Below are 18,289 nucleotides of genomic sequence, written 5' to 3'. Positions count from 1 at the left end.
AATATGTTATACAGTTAGTTTACATTGCCTTAAATGTCCTCTCTCTAGAGATTCTTTTGGGGAAAAGAAAGCATATGTTATAATTCCATTTTCCATTCCAAGTTGCTGTTATCCTTAAAAGAATAGGGCTACCATTCTTCAAACTGACTAATTTATACACATAGGGGTTTATTTGCTAAGCAGAGTCTAAAATCAGGCTCACTTTTGCCTAGAAAAAAAGTCAGCTTCCAACCTCAGCTTGTTCAATTAAGGTTTGGCAATAAAACCTGGAAGCTGATTGGTTTCTATGCAGAATTGAGACTGATTTTGCACTCTCCAGCTTTAGGCTGGGTTCACACTGGTCCGACAAACGCTCCGACATTGGGAGCTCATGTCGCATGACGTGTGAAATTTAATGTTTCCCTATGGGAGCCGTCCTAACTGGTCCGACACAAGTCGTTCCGACTTTAGAAATGCTCCCTGTACTACTTTGGTCCGACTTTGATCCTACTTCAGCCTATTGACTATCATTGAAGTCGGATCAAAGTCGGATTGCCGTCTTGCATGATCCGACTTTGGCACGCGACTTGTGCTCAGATGTTCTTGAGGGGGAACTCCGCGCCAAATTTTAAATAAAAAACCGGCATGGGTTCCCCCTCCAAGAGCATACCAGGCCCTTGGGTCTGGTATGGATCTTGAGGGGAACCCCCTACGCCGATAAAAGCGGCGTGGGGGTCCCCCCCAATCCATACCAGACCCTTATCCGAGCAAGCAGCCCGGCCGGACAGGAATGGGGGTGGGGACGAGCGAGCGCCCCCCCCCCTCCTGAACCGTACCAGGCCGCATGCCCTCAACATGGGGGTTGGTGCTTTGGGGGAGGGGGCGCGCTGCGGCCCCCCACCCCAAAGCACCTTGTCCCCATGTTGATGAGGACAAGGGCCTCTTCCCGACAACCCTGGCCGTTGGTTGTCGGGGTCTGCGGGCGGGGGCTTATCGGAATCCGGGAGCCCCCTTTAATAAGGGAGCCCCCAGATCCCGGCCCCCCACCCTATGTGAATGAGTATGGGGTACAGCGTACCCCTACCCATTCACCTAGGAAAAGTGTCAATTTAAAAAAAAACACTACACAGATTTTTAAAGCATTTTATTAGACAGCTCCGGGGGTCTTCTTCCGACTTCGGGGGTCTCTCCGGTTCTTCTCCACGCTCTCCGGATCTTCTGCCGGGCTCCTCCGCTCTCTTCTGCTCTTTTGCCGCTCTTTTGCTAAAGCGGAGGAGCCTGGTCTTCAATCTTCTGCCTTCTGCCTTCTGCCTTCTGCCCTCTTCTCCTGATGTTGACACGACGCTCTCCCCGGCTGGAATGCTCTCTGTGCGCTCTGCTCTGACTTATATAGGCGGTGACCCCGCCCCCTTATGCCGTCACAGTCCCTGGGCATGCTGGGACTGTGACGGCATAAGGGGGCGTGGTCATCGGGTGATGACCACGCCCCCTAAAACGTCACAGTCCCAGCATGCCCAGGGACTGTGACGGCATAAGGGGGCGGGGTCACCGCCTATATAAGTCAGAGCAGAGCGCACAGAGAGCATTCTAGCCGGGGAGAGCGTCGTGTCAACATCAGGAGAAGAGGGCAGAAGGCAGAAGATTGAAGACCAGGCTCCTCCGCTTTAGCAAAAGAGCGGCAAAAGAGCAGAAGAGAGCGGAGGAGCCCGGCAGAAGATCCGGAGAGCGTGGAGAAGAACCGGAGAGACCCCCGAAGTCGGAAGAAGACCCCCGGAGCTGTCTAATAAAATGCTTTAAAAATCTGTGTAGTGTTTTTTTTTAAATTGACACTTTTTTCCTAGGTGAATGGGTAGGGGTACGCTGTACCCCATACTCATTCACATAGGGTGGGGGGCCGGGATCTGGGGGCTCCCTTATTAAAGGGGGCTCCCGGATTCCGATAAGCCCCCCGCCCGCAGACCCCGACAACCAACGGCCAGGGTTGTCGGGAAGAGGCCCTTGTCCTCATCAACATGGGGACAAGGTGCTTTGGGGTGGGGGGGCCGCAGCGCGCCCCCCTCCCCCAAGGCACCACCCCCCATGTTGAGGGCATGCGGCCTGGTACGGTTCAGGAGGGGGGGGGGCGCTCGCTCGTCCCCACCCCCATTCCTGTCCGGCCGGGCTGCGTGCTCGGATAAGGGTCTGGTATGGATTGGGGGCGACCCCCCCACGCCGTTTTTTCGGCGTAGGGGGTTCCCCTCAAGGTCCATACCAGACCCAAGGGCCTGGTATGCCTCTGGAGGGGGAACCCATGCCGGTTTTTTATTTAAAATTTGGCGCGGAGTTCCCCCCTAAAGATTCATACCAAACACAGTGCCGGCATTGGCGGGGATCCAAGTCGGATCCCCGTTCATTGAAAGTCGGACACATGCCGGCTTCATGTCGCAGGGCAAAGTCGGATCCAAAGTAGGACGGCTGTCGTGTCGCACCAGTGTGAACCCAGCCTTAGTAAATAAACCCCACTATGTACTTGGAAAAAAGGAGTATGCCATCAAAACTGTTTATCTTTATTTCTTAAAATACCCAAAGGTGTTTGAGTGTCTACATGTAATAATTTATGGTCAGTTTTTCTGTTCCTTCATTACTATTCATTTTTTTATTTGAATGTTCTCGAGTCTAGCAGGTAAGAAAATACCTTGTAAACACTTCCTTACCTGATTTAAAAAATGTCATACATTTTATCCAATATAGAAATCAAGTTTGCTTGTCTAATTTAAAAAATGTCATACATTTTTTTCCAATATAGAAAAGCACCTACTGTATCTATACTGCAACATCACAAACTTAACAAGCAGCAGTTTAAAAAAGAAACATAAAACTATACACATTTACAGCCTTACTAACTACAAATTCTTGAAAATACTCGCATATCAGAGACAACTCTTGGAACCTGTTTCCACAACTTACATCACAAGATTAGGAGGACTCTGAGGCAACATTTTAGTCTTAGGTCTCCTACTATCAGAAAATCTGCTGTGCTAGAGACTTGGCCAAGCAAAGGCTCATCCTTTTTGCCAGGTGGATATATACGATCAACCCTTCAGAACATTTACAGTTCAATTATGGGTATGCACTACCAACCTCTCAATGACCTCAGCAATGTACAGGACCCTGAGGAAAGTCCACTTTTATTTACTGGTTGGTACCTTGTAAAAAGGACATATAGTACCTCCTTATTAGGGCAGATATGACCTAAAATCCTAGCTCACAATAGTCAGTGCCCTCTCTTAGTAAATAAATGTGAAATTCCCAGTAAGTCCAGTTTACTGCTGAGTTCTAGTCAGCAGTGAAAAAAAGGTGGGAGCCAAGTTCCCAGATGGCAGGTGACCCTGTAACTGCTGGTCTGCAAGTTTACTGTAGACTGGCCTAAACCAGTTCAAATTGCAGTTAAAATCGATATATTCACTCAATCCCCCGTACACACAGGCAGAATGTCAGGGGACATTTGCCGGTAAAAAAATACCGGCCGACATTCTGCCCGTGTGTATGTTGGACGTGCATGCTGGAAAACCAGCAGCTGACCGGCTCCCGATCAGCACTCTCAGCCAATGGCAGAGAGCGCTGATCGGGGTGTTCTGGCTGGGACTCCCCCCTGTCAGAACACAAAATCTTAGCGGGGGAGATCGCTAGACTAACCTCGCATGGTTAGTACAGCGGCTCCTGACCAGAGCCATCAGGTTTTTTTTCGTGCAACCCCTGGGGTTGCGCAAAAAAACCTGTAGTGTGTATCCGACTTTAGTGTTTCCATTACCACACTAAGCCTAGTACACATGATGAGATTATCGGACGAATGATCGTCCATTTTTTTTGCATGCTAGTCTCCATATGGAATGTGAATAGGTTACTAAGTAGGAAAATTTTTGTACAAAAAAAAAAAATCAGGAGTGCTGTAATGTATTTGTATTTTCTGATGAAGACTGTACTGATTAAATGAAAATCGTACGATCTGGTATCGTATGAGAAAAAAATCTTTGATTGTCCTTTCTGAAAATTTCGGACAACAGCTGTGTACGAACAACTAGATTATTGTACGATAACGTCGAAAGGGGAATTTTTCATCCAGTTTTCTCATCATGTATGAGGCTTTATAGAAGCACACAGATAAACACTCTACAACCAGTATAGCTATCAGTTAGGTTACCAGTATACTTTTATGTTATTATAGGAAACTAAAGCACCAAGAACAAACACACAAAGCGACAGGGAGCTCCAAACTCCATTCAGAAAGGCTGGCATTCAAATCTTAGAGCTGTGAAACAGCAGTGCATTGCTATCTGCAGAATGTTGTCCAGCAATAAATAGACATCCCGGCAGTACCACAAAGTGCTCTTGGCTACCCCTTTGCATCTTTTGACTTCTTTTATATCTTATCCTCCCTGAGTTGAGCTTTCCAGGCCATTGCATTTAAATGTGTAATGCTTATTCATTCAGATGTCTCTTATCTTCTAATCCTCACAGACACAATAAAAAGATGAAGCCAAATCTAAAGCTGGCCATACATGGAGCGATTTTCTTTCCTGCAACCGTCTTTTGCAGGAAGGAAAATAGCTTGATTCCCGTAGAGCCATTGAGTTCACCCGGCGGGGGGGGGTGGGGGGGGTGGGGGGGTTGCCATCCCTACCGGGAAATCACAGCAATTATTGCTAGTGGCTAGCAATAATAACATGTAAAATCCAACAGGCTGGTTGTACCCAGATTGATCGATCAATCAATCAACTTGGGTACATTCAGCCTGCCCATACATCGTTTGAATCTTGGCCAGTTCCTATTGAACCGGCCAAGATTCGAACTGTCTATGGCCAACTTAAGACACAGTGGGGGTTATTTATGAAGGCAAATCCACGTTGCACTACAACTGCAAACTACAAGTGCAAAGTGCACTTGAAATTGCACTGAAAGTTCACTTGGAAGTGCAGTAAATCTGAGGGGTAGATCTGAAATGAGAGGAAGCTCTGCTGATTTTATCATCTAATCATGTGCAAGCTAAAATGCTGTTTTTTATTTTCCTTGCATGTCCATCTCGGATCTACAGCGACTGCACTTCTAAGTGCACTTTCAAGTGCACTTTGCACTTGTAGTTTGCACTTGTAGTGCAAAGTGGATTTGCCTTTTGTAAATAACCCCCCATACCTTTTCATCAGAAAAAGCTCTGTCCTGTCATAACACTTCTGTGAAAATATTTTAAACATGGTTTTGCCTAGTTTTGCACATATGTTTAATATGTACTGATTAATAACATGCTGTATATTCAGCTTATTTTGTCTATTCCTGTATTAGGAATTTCACAAATTACATTTACTGATCCATGTGGTTTGCTTAAAGAAAAAAAAAGTAGAGATAAGTAATTACATTGATAAAATATATAACTTCACCATAATGTTGTTTCTCACTCTGATGCTCTCCTTTAAAAAAAGAAAAAACAATTAAGAGATTCTTGCCACTGGAAAGAACAAGCTGAAACAGCAAAACGTAAATTTACCACTTGCTGAGCGCACATGTTGGAACAGAATTGTAAGCAGTGAAATTGCAGAGAAGCTTTAAAATGTAATATTGCTCAGTCTCAGAGTGACTTTCTTTATTAGTAAAATAAAGTCAGTAAATTTAAATATGTATTACTATAGTACTTTATTATTATCCTTTGTTTTACAGTAACTGGAACAGAGCTCACTGGACAAGAGGATCCTATACTTCTTCATTCAGTAGTAACATGTTGGGCTCCAAATGCAGCTTTTAAAGAAAGTATGTATTTCATGAACCAGACTTGAAAAAACGTATGTTTCCTAGCAATTGTTTTTAGTGAAAAAATAATATACAACTGAAATGAGTGTAAATACTGACGTATATCTAAATTCAAGAACTAAAATGTAATAAATTGAAACTTACCAGTATTTAACGTGGAATTTCAGGCACCACCTAAGTAATCTTAACAAATTTCCCTCCCCTTTTCTAACACCTATTCTGAATAACCTATGTAAGACAGATCTGTATGCTATTTCCCTTGTGCCAGCCAGCACTGCTGCAGGGGAGAGCAGAGAGTGCTTGACAATGGCTAGTAAAGCATGGGAGTGGTGACATCACCCAAAAAGCTTACTATGGCCTATTCATTGTTGGCGCTCCTTCATCTCCCCTGAAGCCACGCTTGCTAACACAGGATCACTTGGCTGGACCAGAATGGCCTGAATATAGGTAAGTATAGAGAGATTTTTTGAACAGATTTGTCAGAATAGGTGTTAGGAGAGGGGTGGGAGCATTTTTAAGTTTAGTTAGGTGGTGCCTGGAATTCCACTTTAAATGTGGTGCCTTCATTAGAGTCATTTTTTTCCCAGGCAAATTACATTTTTTGCGAGCATAAAAAAAATGTTGGTTGATCCTGCCATTAAAACAGTGTTATGAGCCTTCTCATTCTCACAGAAACCTCACCCATGCTGTATCTATCAGGAGATAAGGTGTTTGTAGGCCCCTTCAGGAGAGCAACCAAAGGTGATAAGGTGCAGCCTTCCACTGAACTCTCTGTCTCTCTCTAGCTCGTCCTGCTCCAATATGTACTTGCACTCCATTTACAGCCATTACCCCCACTGCTTAGTGATCTTGGATGGGACTAACAGAAAGATGCAGCACAAGAGCTACCAACATTCGACAATTCACCTATTTAGATTTGAAGCATTTCACTTACCTCAAAATGGCTATTGGAGCTCTTTCTTGAACTTTCTGTCTGTTAGCCCATTGTGGGACATGCATAACATGACATATATGCTTGTATGTGTATATTATATTCCGTCATTTTTATATTACTTTACAATTCACAAACCATCCTTTTCTGCTTCTGTGCACCTTTAGGGCTCATTAACATGAGATCTGTCTTCATACATTTTTATTCTTTTTACAACTAAGGCAAAATACATTAATTGCAAGAAAATAGGCAGTTTCACACCAATATATAATATAATAATAATAATATATGTTGCTTAAAAGAACACGTTTTGTATTCTGCATTTAAATGTATTACCCGTGTTAATTCAACTGGAATTTAATTGGAACTTTCCTAGCTTTAGGTCATGATAGGTGTCCCTTTCTGGTTTGTATACTAATACATATACCACTTTTAGGTTAATTTTGCAAAGCTTGCTTTAACGTAAAAAGAAACTAAGAAAGAAATTGGGATGATTGCAAAGATGTTATAATGAATATTTTTTTAAGTGGTATTATAAGATGTTCTAACTAATGCTTTGCAAGGTTTCCAAAAATACTCAACTAGGCACTAAACAGTTTTGCCTTTTTCAAAGATATACTCACCAAAACAATATTGTTTTACCATGACAAGAACTCCCAGGCTCTGTTTTGCAGACAGCATCTTGTACTGCTACTGTTTAGATACATTGGTGCTCCCTGAATTCCCCTTATATGTGATGGGATGAACGTGATCTACTTTTCTGGGGGTATTCAATCTGTCTCTTTAAAGTTAAATCTGAAGCTATGGTCCACATTAAAATTAATGTGGCAAATTCTTTTAAATATCTTGGGAGGAAAACAAGGCTTCTAGTGATGTTCAATGGCCAAAAGATGTCACTCTTCCCTAGGTTTTGTGTAGCTATCAAGTCTGATATTGGCGTAGCTTTGCTTCACCAACTTTAGATTGATGCCATTGTCATTTCAGTCTAATGATATTTATCAGTAACCTGAACACTAATATTGTAGGTATTTTGCTGATGAAATATTCTTTTTTTTTTTTATATATATATATATAGGTTGAGCTCCACACATGCAGTTTAACATTAGCATTCTATAAACCATCACGGTTTCATGTTAGTCAAGCTTAACCACCTCAATACAGGGCACTTTCACCCCCTTCCTGCCCAAGCCATTTTTCAGTTTTCATAGCTGTCGCACTTTGAATGACAATTGCGCGGTCATGTTACACTGTACCCTAATGAAATTTTTATCATTTTTTCCCCACAAATAGAGCTTTCTTTTGGTGGTATTTGATCACCTCTGCGGTTTTTATTTATTGCGCTATAAACAAAAGAAGAGGGACAATTTTGAAAAAACACAATATTTTTTACTTTTTGCTATAATAAATATCCAATTTTTTTTTTTTTTTTAACAAATTTTTTCCTCAGTTTAGGCCGATACGTATTCTTCTACATATTTTTGGTAAAAAAAAATTGCGCTAAGCGTATATTGATTGGTTTGCGCAAAAGTTATAGCGTCTACAAAATAGGGGATAGATTTATAGCATTTTTATTATTTATTTATTTTTTACTAGTAATGGCGGCGATCTGCAATTTTTATTGTGACTGCGATATTGCGGCGGACATATCGGACACTTTTGACACATTTTTGGGACCATTCACATTTATACAGCGATCAATGCTATAAAATTGCATTGATTACTGTGTAAATGTGACTGGCAGGGAAGGGGTTAACACTAGGGGGCGCTCGAGGGGTTAATGTATTACCTAAGGAGGTGATTCTAACTGTGGGGGGAGGGGACTGACTGGGGGAGGTGACCGATCGCTGTCCCTATGTACAAGGGACACGCCATCGGTCTCCTCTCCTCTCTGACAGGACGTGGATCTGTGTTTACATGCACAGATCCACGCTCCTGCTCTGTTACCCGGCAATCGCGGGTGCCCGGCGGACATCGCGGCCGCCGGGCACGCGCACCGGGTCCCGAGCGACGCAGCGGGCGCGCGCGCGCGCCGCCGGCAGCGCGCGCGCGCCCCCTAGTGGCTCGGAAGGCGAGGACGTCATATGACGTCCTCCCAGAACAATAGAAGCCTCGTCCAGCCGTCATATGACGGTGGGCGGTGGCTTAGCGGTTAAACATACCAATACACATTCTGATAATCTGCTTTTTTGCCAATAATTATCTCGTGTATGACCACCTCCAGCAGTCCTGGCTACTCAGACATAGATCTGCGAGATCCCAGTGCATTGATGGCTGCTGATTGGCCAAAGCATGCACCTGACCTGCCAATCACAGCGCAAACTGCTGGGAGAGCCATGATTGGCCAAAGGCAGGGTGCCTCTGGCCAATCATGCCTCATGGGGCTAAGTCCACGCCCCTCACTATATAAAGCTGCTTACACGGCGGCCATATGTAGTGTGAACTTGAGCTAGATTAGGCAGGTTAGTTAGTGGCGTGAAGGCAGTTTAGTATATATTTAAATTGCAATCAGTGTAGAATATATATATACAGTGCATTCAGTGTAGACTATATATATACAGTCCAGGCAGTCTAGTATATATAGAGTATATAATACAGTGCATTGAAGTGGTTAATGGGAACCCTATGACAAAATTAAGAAAAAAAAACGACATCCCCCCCCCCAATCCATACCAGGCCCTTTGGGTCTGGTATTCATTTTAAGGGGAACTCCACTCCAAAATTTAAAAAAAATTACGTTGGGGTCCCCCCCAAAATCCATACCAGACCCTTTGTCACGTACCTGGTGATGGAGCCTAATATGCAGAGGACGGCCTCTCTTACAACTCTGACTTGGAGCCCCTGATAGAGCTGACAGGAAGCACCAAAATGCAGAGTCGCACGAGTGCCTGGCGGGATCACTGAACCTGGAGCTGGATCGGAGCACTCGGCCGGGCTGTAGAGGTGTCTGTAGGAATCCCAGAACAGTGGTAGGCAGGTAGCTGGAGTGAGTAGACAACCGGTCCCCACAGGCAGAAGTGCAGGTGCAGCAGAAGGGATGGTGGCACCCTCGAGGCTGAAGAGAAGGCAGGTACAGGCAGGCCGGGTCATACACAAACGGGCACGTCAGGAACAGGGGCTGAAGCGGAAGTGGAATCAGATTACAGGCCGGGTCATCAGCAGACTGGCAGCGAAGTGGCAGAAGGAGCAGGCAGATGCAGAGTAGAGGACAAGCCGGGGTCGGATGCAGGCAGGAAACAGGAACGTCAGGAAGCAAGCCGGGTCACAACAGGAACAGAAGTCAGGTAGATAATTGCAGGATACACAGGGAACGCTGTAGAGCAGACAGCACTGAGTCTGGAAACTGACTGAGTTTAAGTAGCCTGTTTGGGTGTCAAAAAGCTGTCACAGGGTGTGTGTGCACCAATGGAATTCTGACAGGGGCAGAGGTAACAGGTCATCTTCTTCGGCAGCCATTTTGGGTGCTGGCATGCCCTTCCTGACAGGCAGAGGTAACAGGTCGTCTTCTTCGGCAGCCATCTTGGGTGCTGGCATGCCCCCCCCCAAAGGGCAGCCTCCGGATGCCCAACTTGGCCCACTTGTCAGGATGGGAGTTCTTAAAAGCTTGAACCAAATTTTGGGCATGGATATTACCTTCAGGTTCCCAGGAGTTGTCCTCTGGCCCATACCCTTTCCATTTTATCAGGAACTGGATCTGATTTCTTCTCTTCCTGCAGTCTAAGATTGTTTCCACCTCAAACTCTTCCTCCCCGTCAATAATTACAGGTTCAGGCGGGCCAGAACTTCGTCCTGGGAATGGGTCAGGAATGGCAGGTTTCAACAAGGTTATGTGGAACACAGGGTGGATTCTAAATGACTCAGGCAACTCTAATTCATACGCAACCTCATTGATCCATCTCTTCACCGGAAATGGTCCTATAAATTAAGGGCCTAGTTTCTTCGAGGGACAGGCCAGTTTCAAATTAGTAGTTGCTAGCCACACTTGGTCACCAGGGTTCAAGATCAATTCTCCCCTTCTTTTTCTGTCAAAAACTTCCTTATTGTATGCCTGTGTCTTGGCCATTGTTTCCTGTAGCAGTTTGTTATTGGCGTTGAAGAAATTTATAGTTTCGGAAACAGCTGGTACAGGGGAATCTGGAATTGTATTAGACAAAAAAGAAGGGTGGAAACCGTAGTTTGCAAAAAATGGAGATTGCTTTGTAGCAGAGTGTACTGAATTGTTATAAGAAAACTCGGCCAGGGGAAGCAGAGAAGCCCAATCGTCTTGAGAAAATGAGGAGAAACATCTCAGGTACTGTTCGAGGGTTTGATTAGTCCTCTCTGTCTGCCCATTCGTTTGTGGGTGATATGCAGAAGAAAATGAAAGTTCAATCCCGAGTGCATCACATAAGGCTCTCCAGAATCTGGATGTAAACTGCACCCCACGGTCGGACACAATATTGGCCGGAATCCCGTGAAGCCTTACGATCTCCTTGACAAAGGTTTGAGCTGTTTCTCGAGCAGATGGTGTGCCCTTCATGGGCAGGAAGTGTGCCATCTTAGATAGTCTATCGACAACTACAAAAATGGTGTTGTGGCCCTCGGATGGGGGAAGTTCTACAATAAAATCTATTGAGATCATCTTCCAAGGTCTACTGGGGACAGGTAAGGGTTTTAGCAGACCCCAGGCTCTGGATCTGCTGGTTTTATTGCGGATGCAAGTGGTGCAAGATTCCACATATTTCCTACAATCTTTTTCCACCCCAGGCCACCATAATGTCCGTTGTACTAATTCAGTTGTCTTGCCAATGCCAAAATGACCTGCCAGCACATGATCATGGCATCGCACCAGGATGGCCATTCGGAGGTCTTCCGGCACAAAGACCTTGTCTTCATGCCAAAGTAGCCCATCCTTTGCCAGTAGAGAGACCCCGGCTGGTGAAGGGTTCCTTACTAGAGTTTGTTTAATTTGTTTTATTAACTCTCCTTGAAGTAACAGGAAGTTCCCAGGGGATAGAATGGTATCCGGAGATGAGATTTCTTCAGGTTTGCTGAACATGCGTGATAACGCATCGGGTTTTGCATTCTTGGATCCAGGCCTGAATGTTAAGTGAAAAGTGAATCTAGAAAAGAATAGTGCCCACCTGGCTTGTCGGGGTTTCAATCTTTTGCTGTTCTTAAATACTCGAGGTTCTTATAATCGGTATAGATTAAGATTGGGTGTGCGGCCCCCTCTAGAAGGTACCTCCATTCCTCCAGGGCGGCTTTGATGGCCAAAAGTTCACGGTCCCCGACGTCGTAGTTCCTTTCGGCATTTGACAGCTTGCGGGAAAAAAAAGCAACTGGATGCAGTAGAGCCTTAGCTCCCCGCCTCTGAGACAATATTGCTCCTACCGCTGTTTCTGAGGCGTCTACTTCCAAGACGTAGGGCAAGGCTGGGTCAGGGTGTTTCAGGACAGATGCAGATGTGAAAAGTCTTTTTGGGGTGTCAAAAGCTTTCTGAGCTTCCAGAGACCAAGAGAATCTTGTACCTTGTTTGGTTAAACTTGTAATGGGGGATATGATTGCAGAAAAATTTCTGATGAATTTTCAATAAAAATTTGCAAACCCCACGAAACGTTGGACACCCTTCTTATCACTGGGAGCAGGCCAATCCAGGATGGCTGTAACCTTCTGGGGATCCATCTGGATGCCTTCGGTGGAAATGATTAAACCCAAGAATTGGATGCTTTGGCGTTCAAATACACATTTCTCTGGTTTTGCATAAAGTCTGTGTTGTCGAAGGCGACTCAATACATTCTTGACGTGACTACGGTGGTGATCTAGAGAGGGAGAGAAGATTAGTATATCATCAAGATAAACAACAACAAATAGATCCAGGAAATCTCGGAAGACATCGTTGATGAAGTGCTGAAAGGTAGCTGGGGCATTGCAAAGTCCAAAGGACATCACAAGGTATTCAAAATGCCCAAACCGTGTGCGGAACGCCGTCTTCCATTCATCCCCCTCTCGTATGCGAACCAGATTATAAGCACCCCGAAGATCCAATTTTGTGAAAATGGTGGCCGTACCGAGTCGCTGGAATAATTCAGGCACAAGTGGAAGAGGGTAACGTTTTTTTACAGTGACCTTATTAAGTTCACGGTATTCCACACAGGGCCGTAATGAGTGGTCCTTTTTTTCTACAAAGAAGATCCCCGCACCGGCAGGAGATGTGGAGGGGGGAATAAACCCCTTTTTAAGGTTGTCATCAATGTAGTCTTTCAAAGCAATAAGTTCAGATTCAGATAGAGGAAAGATCCTGCCAAAAGGAACTTCAACCCCAGGAAGGAGCTCAATTGGACAGTCATAAGCCCTATGAGGAGGAAGCGTTTCTGCCCCTTTTTTGCTGAAAACATCCAGAAAGTCGTGATATGCTACTGGAACGACTTGGCGGGCTTCGGACTCCAAATCGATGCACAGCAGGGGAGATTGGTCCTGATGATTCTCTTGCCAACAATGCTGAAGGCAATAGGGGGAAAGAAACTTGATTTCTTCTGTAACCCAGTTAATGTAAGGGTTGTGAGCTTTTAACCAAGGCATACCCAGAATGATTGGGAACAGAGGGGAAGCGATTGCATCTAGGCGTAGAAGCTCTTGATGGTTCTCGGCAATAGTGGTAGATAATGGGATGGTTTCATGAGTAACCAATCCAGATTTAATGGTGGATCCGTCTGCCAGATGTACAGAAAGTCTCTGAGCCTTGGGTAGTAGAGGAATTTGATGTTTGGCAGCAAAAGCTAAATCTATGAAACAGCTGCAAGCTCCAGAGTCAATTATAGCGGGGGTCTGGATAGTTCCTCCTGGGAGCTGTAACAAAATGGAAAGAGCAAGATGAGCAGAGTGATTGGGTAGAGATGGAGGAGAAGCGGATGTAACTGAGAGGCACTTGCGGATCTTGACCGGACAAGACCTCACATAATGTCCTGATCCTCCACAGTACAGGCAAAGATTTAGCTGGCGTCTGCGCTGGCGTTCTTCTGTAGTCAGAGAAGGACGGAGGAGACCAAGCTTCATGGGTTCAGGTGCGTCTGAAGCGGATGCGGCAGGAGCAGGTGAAGCGGGACTGAAAGAACCAGACACTCGTGGAAGCATCCATACTGGACGGGACTGGTCGGTGGCTCGTTCCGACCTACGTTCCCTTAAGCGACGGTCAATCTGGATTGACAAATTTATAAGTGTCTCCAAGGTGGAGGGGACACCTGTTCGTGCTAGCTTGTCCTTGAGATTATCAGAAAGGCCCATGCGGAACTGGTAACGCAGGGCAGCATCGTTCCAGTTAGTGTCGGAACTCCAGCGCCTGAATTCTGAAACATAGTCCTCCACGGCCCTGTGACCCTGCTGAAGCGTGTGAAGGGCGGCTTCCGCAGTAGCGGCTTGCTAGGGGTCTTCATATAACTGAGCCATGGCTCCAAAAAAGGAGGCCAAGTCCATCAGAGATGTGGCCTTTTGTTCAAGGAGTCGGTGAGCCCAGGCCTGTGGTTCCCCCTGAAGCAAGGAAATGACAAACCCGACCTTGGTGGCTTCCAGGGAGAAGGTTCGTGGTTGTAGCGAAAAATAGAGTTTGCATGCATTGCGGAAGGCTCTGAACTCGTTGCGTTCTCCGTGGAACTTTTCAGGAGTTGGGACTCTGGGTTCAGGTGGTAGCATAATGACTGCAGGAGCTGCTGGCATCCCAGAAGTAGAAGGTGCTTGAGCAGCAGAGGCAGACAAGGTCTGTATTTGGCTTCCAGCTGGGTATAACCCTGTTGTAAGTCCTTTACAGCTTGTGTTAATCCGGCTAGGTGTTGGCAGAGTTCCTCCATAGGAGAGGGTCCTTGCACAGGCTCAGACATGGCTGTCTGCTACTGTCACGTACCTGGTGATGGAGCCTGATATGCAGAGGACGGCCTCTCTTACAACTCTGACTTGGAGCCCCTGATAGATCTGACAGGAAGCACCAAGATGCAGAGTCGCACGAGTGCCTGGCGGGATCACTGAACCTGGAGCTGGATCGGAGCACTCGGCCGGGCTGTAGAGGTGTCTGTAGGAATCCCAGAGCAGTGGTAGGCAGGTAGCTGGAGTGAGTAGACAACCGGTCCGCACAGGCAGAAGTGCAGGTGCAGCAGAAGGGATGGTGGCACCCTCGAGGCTGAAGAGAAGGCAGGTACAGGCAGGCCGGGTCATACACAAACGGGCACGTCAGGAACAGGGGCTGAAGCGGAAGCGGATTCAGATTACAGGCTGGGTCATCAGCAGACTGGCAGCGAAATGGCAGAAGGAGCAGGCAGATGCAATGTAGAGGACAAGCCGGGGTCGGATGCAGGCAGGAAACAGGAACGTCAGGAAGCAAGCCGGGTCACAACAGGAACAGAAGTCAGGTAGATAATTGCAGAATACACAGGGAACGCTGTAGAGCAGACAGCACTGAGTCTGGAAACTGACTGAGTTTAAGTAGCCTGTTTGGGTGTCAAAAAGCTGTCACAGGGTGTGTGTGCACCAATGGAATTCTGACAGGGGCAGAGGTAACAGGTCATCTTTTTCGGCAGCCATTTTGGGTGCTGGCATGCCCTTCCTGACAGGCAGAGGTAACAGGTCGTCTTCTTCGGCAGCCATCTTGAGTGCTGGCATGCCCTTCCTGACACCCTTATCCGAGCAAGCAGCCTGGCAGGCCAAGAAAGGGGGATGAGCGAGCACCCCCCCTCCTGAACCATACCAGGGCACTTGCCCTCAATACCTTGCACCTTGTTGATGGGGACAAGGGCCTCTTCCTGACAACCATGGCCATTGAATGTCGGGGTCTGCGCATGTGGGGCTTATCGGAATCTGGAAGCCCCCTTTAACAAAGGGGCCCACAGATCCCGCCCCCCCCTCCATGTGAATCGGTATCAGGTACATTATACCCCTACCCATTCACCCAAAAAAGTGTCAAAAAGTAGAAACCACAATAGACAGTTTTTGACAATTCCTTTATTAAAAAAGAACAAAAAAGTGTCCCTTGATGTCCATCGATCTTCAATTACGCCGCCTGATGAACCCCGAAAAATAGAAAAAAAAAAAGCTTCCGCCTCGATTGGGAGGCCTCCCAGCGATTGCTGTCTTTTGGCTGTGACAACGGTTATATAGGCAAGGGCGGGGCCACCCAGTGATGTAATCAAGTGACCCGCCCCCTTCTGACATCATGTGACGTCAGACGGGGCGGGGTCATCCAATTACGTCAGCGGGTGGCCCCGCCCTTGCCTATATAACAACTGTCATAGCCAAAAGACAGCAGTCGCCGGGAGGCCTCCAATGGAGGCGGAGTTTTTTCGTTTTGTTATTTGTTATTTTTCAGATCCGTCGATTGTCGACTGTAACCAGTCAGGGACCAGCACTGCTGGAGATGAGGGACTCTCCTAGCTGCCGGGGGAAGAACTCCTCCAGTGAGAGTGGGGGGGCAGCAAAGGGAAAGGAAAGACAGATTCTGGTGGTAGGGGACTCAATTCTTAGAAGGACAGAGAGGGCAATCTGTAACCAAGACCTGAAGCGCCGAACAGTATGTTGTCTACCGGGCGCTCGGGTTCGGCACATCACGGATCTTGTGGACAGATTACTGGGAGGGGCTGGGGAAGACCCGGCTGTCATGGTGCACGTTGGCACCAATGACAAAGTCAGAGGCAGATGGAGTGTCCTAAAGAACGATTTTAGGGACTTAGGAGCTAAATTGAGGTAAAGGACCTCCAAGGTAGTGTTCTCAGGAATACTACTGGTACATCGAGCCACACCAGAGAGGCAGAGGGAGATTAGGGAAGTAAACAAGTGGCTGAAGAGCTGGTGTAGTAAGGAGGGGTTTGGGTTCCTGGAGGACTGGGCCGACTTCTCAGTCGGTAACCGGTACTATAGAAGGGACGGACTGCACCTAAATGAGGAGGGTGCAGATCTGCTGGGAATGAAGATGGCCAAAAAGTTAGAGGGGTTTTTAAACTAGGCGATGGGGGGGAGGGTCCAGAGACAGTGATAGCCAGCGCGGAAGATATTCCAGAGGGTAGTATTGGGGGCATTAGTGGTAGGTTAACCAAAGCACAAAAACACAAGGTGAGTATAGTAGCAAGTCCAAGTTGCAATCTTGAAACACCCAATACGAGGACAATATGCGACCGGTCTAAACTATGTGGCATGTTCACCAATGCCAGGAGCCTGGCGGACAAGATGGGTGAACTAGAGATACTGTTGTACAAGGAGGATTTGGATTTTGTGGGAATTTCAGAGACCTGGTTCAACAGCTCTCATGATTGGCTGGCAAACATTCAAGGGTATACCCTATACCGCAAGGATAGAGAGGGTAAAAAAGGGGGAGGGGTATGCCTATATATCAAGAATAATGTACAAGTGAATGTGAGAGATGACATCACTGAGGGGGCTAGGGAGGAGGTGGAATCTTTATGGGCAGAGCTCCAAAGGGATGAAGCTAAGGGGAAAATAATACTGGGAGTATGCTATAGGCCCCCTAACCTGAGGGAGGAAGTGGAGACGGATCTCCTATCACAAATTGGATTAGCAGCAATGGGAAGTGTTATCATAATGGGGGATTTTAATTATCCAGACATAGACTGGGCGGAGGGAACCGCGCATTCATTTAAGGCTCGCCAGTTCCTTAGTGTCTTGCAGGACAATTTTATGGGTCAGATGGTAGACGCACCAACTAGAAATAAAACATTAATAGATCTACTGATTACCAACAATACAGACCTGATAACAGATGTGGAAATACGGGGCAATTTAGGTAACAGCGATCACAGGTCAATTAGTTTCAGTATAAATCACACAAATAGGAGACATGAAGGGAACACAAAGACACTGAATTTCAAAAGAGCCAACTTCCCTAAACTACAAACCTTGCTAAAAGGCATAAATTGGGATAAAATATTAGGAACAAAGAATACGGAGGAGAGATGGGTTTGCTTTAAGAGCATATTAAATAAGGGCATTAGCCAATGTATCCCATTGGGTAATAAATTTAAAAGAGCGAACAAACATCCTGGATGGCTTAACTCCAATGTAAAAATGCATATAAAAGCAAAGGAGAAGGCCTTCAAAAAATACAAGGTTGAGGGATCATCCACAGCATTCAGAATTTATAAAGAATGCAATAAGAAATGTAAGGGTGCAATTAGGATGGCTAAGATGGAACATGAAAGACACATAGCGGAGGAGAGCAAAAAAAATCCCAAGAAATTCTTTAAGTATGTAAACAGTAAAAAAGGGAGGACAGACCATATTGGCCCCATAAAGAATGAGGAAGGACATCTGGTTACAAAGGATGGGGAGATGGCAAAGGTATTGAATTTATTCTTCTCCTCAGTCTTCACAAGTGAATCGGGGGGCTTCAGTAACCAAAACTGCAGTGTTTATCCTCATGACACAACACAGGAAGCACCTACATGGTTAACAGAGGACGGAATTAAAATTAGACTTGAGAAACTTAACATTAATAAATCACCGGGACCAGATGGCTTGCATCCGAGGGTACTTAGGGAACTCAGTCAGGTGATTGCCAGACCGTTGTTCCTAATTTTTACAGACAGTCTATTGACTGGAATGGTACCAGCTGATTGGAGAAAAGCCAAT

The 18,289-nt window shown here is 46.0% G+C and overlaps 1 protein-coding gene across 3 annotated transcripts in view; it reads left to right on the top strand.

The window, feature by feature from the left end:
* CFAP54 (cilia and flagella associated protein 54) overlaps window positions 1–18,289 on the top strand; it is a 545,361-nt gene that overhangs the window by 222,494 nt on the left and 304,578 nt on the right. For all 3 annotated transcript variants that reach the window (XM_073620268.1, XM_073620266.1, XM_073620265.1), the window contains exon 30: window positions 5,668–5,757. In XM_073620268.1, the coding sequence (XP_073476369.1) occupies window positions 5,668–5,757 (90 nt within the window). The remainder of the gene's footprint in view (window positions 1–5,667; window positions 5,758–18,289) is intronic.

The sequence above is a fragment of the Aquarana catesbeiana genome, linkage group LG03 (assembly GCF_042186555.1).
Source record: "Aquarana catesbeiana isolate 2022-GZ linkage group LG03, ASM4218655v1, whole genome shotgun sequence".
Classification (NCBI taxonomy): Eukaryota; Metazoa; Chordata; class Amphibia; order Anura; family Ranidae; genus Aquarana; species Aquarana catesbeiana.
The sequence above is the reverse complement of the archived record's forward strand: the minus strand, read 5'-3'. Positions and strand labels throughout refer to the sequence as shown.